The sequence below is a fragment of the Alligator sinensis genome, unplaced genomic scaffold, assembly GCF_000455745.1.
Source record: "Alligator sinensis unplaced genomic scaffold, ASM45574v1 scaffold134_1, whole genome shotgun sequence".
Classification (NCBI taxonomy): Eukaryota; Metazoa; Chordata; order Crocodylia; family Alligatoridae; genus Alligator; species Alligator sinensis.
Window position 1 is genome coordinate 1,161,881 of NW_005841920.1, and position 8,674 is coordinate 1,170,554.

The following is an 8,674-nucleotide window of genomic DNA, read 5'->3' on the forward strand; positions in this document are numbered from 1 at the left end:
GCGGCGCCGCCGCAGACGCAGCTCGGATCCCATCCCCCTTGTCACAGCCTAGATTTGCCCCCGCACCGTGCCGCGTCTCGGAACCATGACATAGGCCAGCCCAAACAGGGTGGGGCAGTCGCTTCGATGGAGAGCGTGGAGGCCAGCTCCGCACGGAGCGTGCCCGCCCTGTGGCTGCCCCTTGGCACCATGCTTGCAGCCCTGCAGCTCTTTCTGAAGAGAAGTTGGTAACAAACTGCGACCTGATCTCTAACAGCGCTGCTTCCTCTCGCAGCAGTGGCCCCTCGCAGGTTTCACAGTGGAAGGCACCTCCCACCAAGTGCATTGCTCACCCCTGGCTGAATTGTTTTATGAAGCTAAATGTTGCTACTAGTGTCATGCACAAGGGCTACAGCCTACTGCTTCTACTGCCCAATGTGTAGCCAGCATCTGTTGACTTTGAAGGCCAGTTGCAAGGCCCGTTTCCTTACTCAGCCTTGCATGCCAGACAACTGTGAAGGATGGGTGCTGATATGGGCTTCTCTTGGTTTTGGCAAAGGCTTTCAAGTCTGTATTTTGTAGACAGGCTTGATGTCTAGCTTGCTCTTTGTGAGGGAATAACACACCAGCTTCTTAAAACAGAGCTGCTAAGGAAGTTCAAAGTTAATGGAAATGTGTTTTCTTTGGAAAACTTCACCCTGGTAATATTTTCTTAAATCCCTATTTTGTTTTTCCAATAGGAGGAGTGGATGAGATATATACCAACCGAGGATGAAAGAAGGCTCCTGCGTGAATGCAGTCGTGAGAGTTTCTGGTATAGATGTAAGGCCAATTTCCTAAGAATCTGTTTGTCTCCATTTTATTAATCTCCCCTTTCTCCCTCCGGATATATAAAACAAGGCGAATAAGGACAAAAAATTATATAGATAAATGTGTGTGTATGTGTATAATATTTTGTCCTTATTTTCTCAGTAGCAAATTAATTCATATGGTGAAATTCAGACAAAACATGCTGTTAAGCCTGTTTGTAACATTAATGTCAAATTGATGCTTTGTGTATATGTATTAATAGTTACTCATGGCCTAGTCTTTTAGCATCCTTTTAAAACTAGTATAATTAAAATCCTGTGTTGAAGTTCAGATGCATGTTTGTGCTTATTTGTTTTAAGTCTGCACAATAACAGTTATGTAATGTTGTCGATCATGTTTTTAAATAGTGTTCAAAGAGCAACCAGGAATAGGTCTTGACTATGCCACATTTAGGACAAACGCAGGGCCAGGCAGACCCTGCCCTAACATCTTTATAACCTAAACAAGTGTATGGGTTACATGACTATATCTAGATGTTTTCTGTACAACTGTATTTTTGTAATATAAATAAGCTCTTACTATAGGTAAAAAGAGGGGGGAATGGCAGGCCATTTTCCAGCACATGTACATTCTTTACTTTAGCTATTCACAGTGATTGGAGCTGCATAGTTGCCTTGGAGACCAGGCATCTCCTACCCTCAACTCTTATAATAAAGCTTTCACTGACTTGTGTGATACTAGTAAACTGTGACTTCAGCAACCTGAGGCAGAATGGTCCCTACACCCTTTCTGAAAAGGAATTGGTGGAGGTGGCTATCATCCCCTGGCTTGTTAGTTATGTAGGAGTGGAACTTAATTCCTATAAGGCTTAACATCAGGTAGGTTTTTTCCCCTTAGCTATACAATTTCTAATCCCTGAGGTGTGAAATTTTATATTCTTATGGCATAGCAGTCCTGGCTGGAAGCCATCTCTAGTAGCTAACCTACAGTGCTCCCTTCATACATTCCCGTCTGCCACTCTCTTCCCCATTTTAGGAATCACAGAGCCTAATGAGTGACTTAGTGAGTCCATTAACCAGTATCACAACTCAGGCCTGCCACAGAAGTTGGGGTAAGAGTGCTGAATAATTTATATAGAAGTGTGCCACCTTAATGAAGCCTTCACGAGAATTAGCCACTTTCATGACGATTTTTATACTTTGTTAAACATGCTTGAAAAGACGGCAAATTATGCTATTTCTTTTTCTCTCCAAATTGATACATTCCTTTGTTTTTCTCCTCTCAATGTCTTCCACAGCTGCGCCATATTCTTTAATAAGCATGTTTCTCACTTCGCACTTGATGAAGAGAGGTAAATTATAAAGCATTTTCTTGGTTTTGCTCAAATAAGTTTTACTTTTGTACTTAAAATGGTTACCTTATTAAATGATCTTATTAAATGACAGTACCAAAGTAGGTTAGAAATACCAAGTTGGAAGAATTGGGGAATTGGAGAAATGCAAGCTGTTGAATATAGGGGGATGGGGATTTACGTGATAAAGAGAATCCTACAAAGCAGTTGTGTGGAAAGAAATCAAGTAGGTTATGGAATGGGATTGAAAAGGAAAGCAATATAATGGAAAAAATGTCATTTGCCCTCATCTGAAATAGTGTTCAGTAATGATCCTGCCATGGCAAAAAAGACATTGTAGAATTATAGGGTTAGGTGACAAAAACGATCAGAAAAGTAGTAAAACTTGTGTATGAAGAAAGAGTCAGATGAAGAAAGATGCTGTATTTACTTACATATGACATGCACCTTTCACCCCGAAAAGTAGCTGCTGGACATAGGTGGGGGGTGTCTGAAGTGCAGAAATGTGAGGAGCAGAGGTCCTGATCCTGCTGGAGCTGGATTGCCCAGGCCAGCTTCTTGAGTTTGGGCACTGCTTTCTGTAGCTAGCTGGTTCACACAACAGCCACAGTTTTTTCCTTCCTACTCTTTCTCTTCCCCAACAGCAGCAGCATGTGTTTTCCCTGTGAAAATACTTTAATGTGTTTGCAAGGAAAGATTTTTTTTGTTTTCGTTTCACCTTCTGAAAGCATGGTGTACATCCTACTGGGGGTGGGGAGAGGTAATGTTATGTAAGAAAATACAGTGTATGTTACATGGTGGCCAATTAGACTGTGGAATGTTGTTGAGCCTAAGACTAGTATTTAGAGGTCTTGTGGAAATCAAGAATATTTAAAGATAAAACAGGTAAATATTTGAAACAAATTTAGAAGGGATTGTAAAACTTTATGATTCAAGTTTAAGCCAAATTTTAGCCATTAGGAATCGAGAGGGTAACTTCCTCAAAGACTTCATTTGACATGTTCTGTGGTTTCTTGCATCTTTTTTTGAGGTATCTGGTACAGGTCGTACTTGTGTGGGGTAAGTTGAGAGATTGGGTTCTTAAAACGTTCTATTTTTCTTGGCAAGTCAGAAATATAGTGACTTTGAATATAATCCATAAAAAAAATCTTTTTAACATTATGGAACCTAATAATTATAGGTGAATAGCTTGAAATGTAATGCAAGAGATCTAACCTGCTAGAGCTATATGAAAACTTAAATGTTAAATGGGTCACTTTATTTCCTTTATCACCTTAATTCTTGTTTGTCATATATTAAGTAATAACTTTGTTCCCTCATTTTCAGGAGTTATCACAACTAATTCAAGATTTGGTGTTGTTGCCAAACTTTCATGTAAGTATCAACCACCTGAGTTCAACTTGAGTTTCATGAATATCTGATATCACTTACCCTGATATAAAACCAAAGCAGCACTACTTAAGCTCACAGAGTCTTTCCAGATTTAATTCAGTGATTTTGCTTTGGATCTTGTATTGATGTAACTAAGATCAGAAAATAACTACATAATAATTTGGTATTCAGGCATTTATAGTATTTGGCTGAGGCATAGGGACTCTGTGAATTTAAAACCACACTTTTTATTTTTGTTACCTAGTGTTTTTACAGTATCACTTAAGTTAGTTTAACTAAAAAGGAGTAAAGAAAAATGTTTTTCTGTATTTTTTTTCAGCTTTATTTGCCAGCTGATAAGTTTGTGTGTTGTCACTTTTGCAAAGAATTTTATTAGGCTTCTACAAATTATTTTCTCTTTTTGACAATTTACTATTCTTCTAATTGACGGGGAGTCCCTTTAAATTTCTTTTGACTTCTTACTGTTGTTTTAAAGTTACAATTCCAAATGCAGTTTCCTGCAATAACTGCATATTCCTGTTGGAGTGAAATCTGTCTAAAGAACTTTCCACCCTTCTCTTCCTAATTTGAAGGTCATTAATCATGTGTCTCACTGTCCCATTCAAGCTGTTTTAATATTTGTTTTTGTAGACACCATGCATGAACAATTATAGGAAAATTGAATATTCGTGTAATAGATTTTGCATTCTGTGTAACTAGAAAAAAAAATACCTTTTTTAAAAAGTAAAAAATCTTAAATGGCAAGAAAACAGGAAATTGATATTTTACCAGTCTGCTTTCATACAACCAGGTCCTAATCCCACTGACTTCAGTGGGAGGAGGCCAAGTTTACAATTTATGATGGAGGACGTTATGCTTAAGCAGATAAATGAATGGTAGAAATTGGCATTGTCAGATGTTTAAGGCAAATTCCACTTTATTTTTATTTTTTGTAAACTGATCACATTACTACACATGCTTTTTAAATACATGTTACAGTTGTACTTCAAGGGAACGGCTTTACACTTAGTTTTTCTCAGGTGTGTCATTTTTCCCTTGGTGTCAGCTAGCTCTGGAAACCTTTCAGAAGAATAGGGATTTGCACAAATGTTGCACAACAGAACTGATTTTTTAAAGTCATGTTTGTAAACAGTGTGGTCGCCAACTTCCATCCATTGACTGTCATGCTTTACTCCACTATTTTAAAGACCTTGATTACCTGGTATTTTCTCCGTCTAGAGGTAAGTTCACAATTGAACCAAGTTACCTTGGTTTCTTACTGGTACACTAAAGAGAGAGAACCCCAGGTTTGTCAATAATCTTTTCCCAGCTTTCAGATCATTTTGTGGCTCTTCTCTGTACCCTCTCTGTTTTCAATATCCATTTTTAAACATGGAGATTAGAATAGGGTACATCAGGATTCTTGAAGTGGTGGGCTGAATCCAGCCCCCAAAGAGTTAACCTGTGGCCCTCAGGCTCCTGGTTCCTTCCCTCCCTGCTCTAGCTAATGCTGTCACCATAGTCAGGTTCCTTCTGTTTCCAATGTCTGCTTCTGCCCCGGGGGGTGGGGCAGTGTGCCCAGTGGGAGTCCATGGCCAGGAAACTCAAGGAAACCCAGGGAGCCCACGCAGCATTGCACCTGGGTCGAGGTGGCAAGCATGTTGTGCAGCATGCCATGGTGTGGCAGAAGGCATGCGACACAGTGTGCAGAGCATGGGACACTGGCCTAGTGCAGTGGAGTGTTGCTGTCAGGACTGAGGGTTTGCTTGCTGCATGGCTCAGGTTGAATAGCCTGTGCACATGCAGTCCCCAACCATTCAGAAATTGGACAACTCTGGCTTTGATTCAAATAGCAGTCCCACAAGTCCCATAGGCAAAGGAAAATCACCTTCCTACTCCCCTGTTGATACACAGAGCTTTCTAAAGTTCAGTGACAAATCCTAGAAGTATAAATGGTCCCAGGGAACTAATGCTCCTTGTAATATTTCTCAGCCTTAAAAGTAAGTCTTCATTAGACACGCATGTGGAAAATACTTGCTATGCTATAAGCTAGGGATCTGTTCCTATTTTCATTGAAGTCCACAGCAGAACTTCAGTGATTTCACTAGAAGCAGGATTGGGCCTTATGATAGCAGCCTGGACTTCTTGCTATAGAGTAGCGGAAAAGTTTGTTTTACTTACTAAACCTGTAACTATTTATAATTCTAAACAGATTAAATGAAGAACTTCAGCTTTTAATAGATTTAAGGCTAGAGTGAACAGTATATTTGGTCTGACCTCCTGCAAAAAAACCTCTTGTATTTGCCTGAAAAATCACCTTTCAGTTTGAAGACTAGAAGTGATTTCTTTTAGAGAGCCACTCTAGTTAAAGTGCCTGGAGCTTCTTGTGTATCAGCATTCCTGTCCTTAAAAATGGCAGTGGGGGTGCTTTAGCTAAAGCTCACTTAACAAGTTTAGACAATGCGCCCCCACCGCCATTTTTAAGCACGGGGATGCTGATACATGAGATGCTGGAGTGTAGTAATTACCATGCTACAGCAGACTTGATTAATTGAGTCTGCTCCGATGCACTGTAATTACAGTGTGTTAGGTTGGCCACACTGCTTATGTATAGGTGCCCCTAGTTATCAGTTGTTGCAGGCAATTGCATCATCTAATTCCATTCAGAAAATAATCAGACTTGGTCCCTTGTCAAGTATTATACTTGACATGGCTAACCTGTTAATCACACCATAAGTAGTAATTTCCCCACACGTTCAGGTAATTAATGGTGCAGCCTAATGAGAAACCTGCTGCGGACTGCCCGAGGGAACAGCAAGGCAAAGCATGTTGAGGTGCCAGTCATGGTGAGCTTCAGGGTTCGCCACAACCCAGAGGAGCAGCTTCTGTAACACCATTATTTTAATGTCTGCCAGGGCCTTGATCTTGACACTAGTTAAGCTGCCACAATCTTTAACAGCCACTGTAATGCTGTTCTAGAACCTTACTCCCCTGATGGGCTGAAACCTTATAATTTCCAGCCCAATTTTCCCATAGCTATTTTATAATTATTGCTAGTCAGTTCTTCATAAAATTAAATATAATATCCATGACCTATCTGATGCCCTTCAGAATATTAATTAGAGGGGGTATTTTTGTTTGTTTGTTTTTCTTTTCTTAGCCACATTCATCCCTCAGGTGCCAACAGAAAATATTTGATACTTGCTTTCTTGTCTGAAGCACTGAAGCATCTGTTCAGCTGTCATGTTAGCTATTTAGCACTTCCTCTGGCCAAAAGTACAGCAGAGATGCTAAGAATTCTGCCTTTTGTTCTTTAAATTGAAACTTAAAATTGATTGGTTTTAATTGGATTGGAGCCCAGTGTGCTTCATTTTTCAACTATTGTAGTTTTCTGTAGAGTATGCTGATATGATACAAATGACATCAGAGTTTTTTCTTTCCTTCTTAAAGTTGCTGGTATTATTGGATATGTTGCTGGAAAAATATCCTACATGCCAGCCTGCAGGGAGAAATTTAAGAGACTGAAGACTTCCCCGCTAACTGAGTTCATGCAGAAAGGCCCCAGGTGTATTGCAGATGAGTAAGCCTCTATTCATTCTTTTCTTTTAAAGTGTCCTGTCTTGTCCCATCCCATTGCCCACCTTTGCCCTTCCCCCTACAGCCCCTCTGCAAGTAACGGAGACTGATCAGGGCTTCATTTGCATCTTGCCATGGTTTTGAGAGTTATAGTTTCTTGTCTCTCCCAGCAACTTGCTATCACCAGGGAAATCTGTATTTTTTTTTTGTGAATTATAAGTTTCTTTTAGCAGCTAAAAACATGTATTTTAAGCTCTATAAATTACTGACCATCTTGTAGAATAAAGCAAAAAGTGCTTTGAGTGACCAGAATGTACTAGGGTCTAAACTGAGACCCTAGTTTCCTGTGGAACTTACTTACAGTTATGTGACTTCACAAGTTTTCTCTTGATATGAAGTAAATGGAAATAAAATGGCTTCCCTTGTTGGATGGTTGCCAGTAGTTTAGTTTGACTGAAGTAGGAAAAGGGTGGAAGTGATTCCAATGTTTATCAAAGGAAAGAGTTCAGTAAACAGTATTAGCTCAAGAAGAAGCATGATGGACGAACTTACTGTGTTTTGTTCATAACTTTGAAATCCATGATGGTGTAGAAGCCTGAAAGCATGTACTACATATGAGAAAGTCATCAGTTCTTAAAAATATTTCCTGTTTTGTTCCTGAAGTGTTTTCTGTTTGATTGTGATTTTTTTTTTGCAAGGTAGTTTAAGACCTTTGTGACTTGGTAAATATCAGTTTATGTGATTCACCACTCAGAAAATATCATATGGGTAGCAGCAAGTAATAATCACAGTTTTGTTTTAAAAAACATTTAGCAAGATTTGATTAAACTCTTAATTGTTCTAAAACAATATTTATTAATTTTTTGCGCCAGACATCTTCACTTTGAAAGATTCAAGCATATATTACTAAATTCCAGAGTTTTCAATAACACCTTTCTAACCAGTGTTCTCTTAAACTTAATGTTCTAAAGCCAGTTGATGTTGAGGGCAGTCATGTAAACACAAATCATTTTTGAAGAGTAAAAGTATGGAGTGATTTTTATATCTTTGTCAATAGTGTCTTAAGAACTAGAAGCAGGAAAAAGTTGCTTAAAGAAAAGTTCTTAGATCTTAATGATGCTGTGAGTTAACGGCAGATCCTTTTGCTTTCATAAACTGGATTTAAGTTGACCTACAGTGACAAGTTTTACGGCTCCATCTGGTAAACAGTCACTAGTAGCACATTTATCCAAACTACAGTATTGCCCAAATGCACTGCTGCCCTGCTTTTAAGCCAGTAGGTAAGATATAGGCAAGGAAAGATATCTTATTTCTTTTAAAAATTTCATTCAAATATATTATGATAAATACACAGATCAGGCAAGATGCATAGTGTCAATATGAAACAATGCCACAATCAAATAAGAGCAAATCTTTACTCTGTTTGAAAGATGAGTTTGTGAAAGGGATAGTGTAGACTAGAAGGTCGTTGGAAATATATGCTAATACCGTATTAAGAATGCTTACATTTGTGTAGTAATATGTATAGGCATATTTGCATCAGGCCAGATGATCTCTTGTTCTCTCTCTCTCCTCCCCCCCCCCCCC

At 39.0% G+C, this 8,674-nt stretch overlaps 1 protein-coding gene across 3 annotated transcripts in view; it reads left to right on the forward strand.

The window, feature by feature from the left end:
- The first annotated feature begins 712 nt into the window (after positions 1-712).
- The window catches only part of OCIAD1 (OCIA domain containing 1), a 21,248-nt gene continuing 13,286 nt past the window's right edge, over positions 713-8,674 (forward strand). For all 3 annotated transcript variants that reach the window (XM_025198333.1, XM_025198334.1, XM_006019012.3), the window contains exons 1-4: positions 713-801; positions 2,087-2,140; positions 3,467-3,514; positions 6,962-7,091. In XM_025198333.1, the coding sequence (XP_025054118.1) occupies positions 729-801; positions 2,087-2,140; positions 3,467-3,514; positions 6,962-7,091 (305 nt within the window). In that variant the 5' untranslated portion in view covers positions 713-728. The remainder of the gene's footprint in view (positions 802-2,086; positions 2,141-3,466; positions 3,515-6,961; positions 7,092-8,674) is intronic.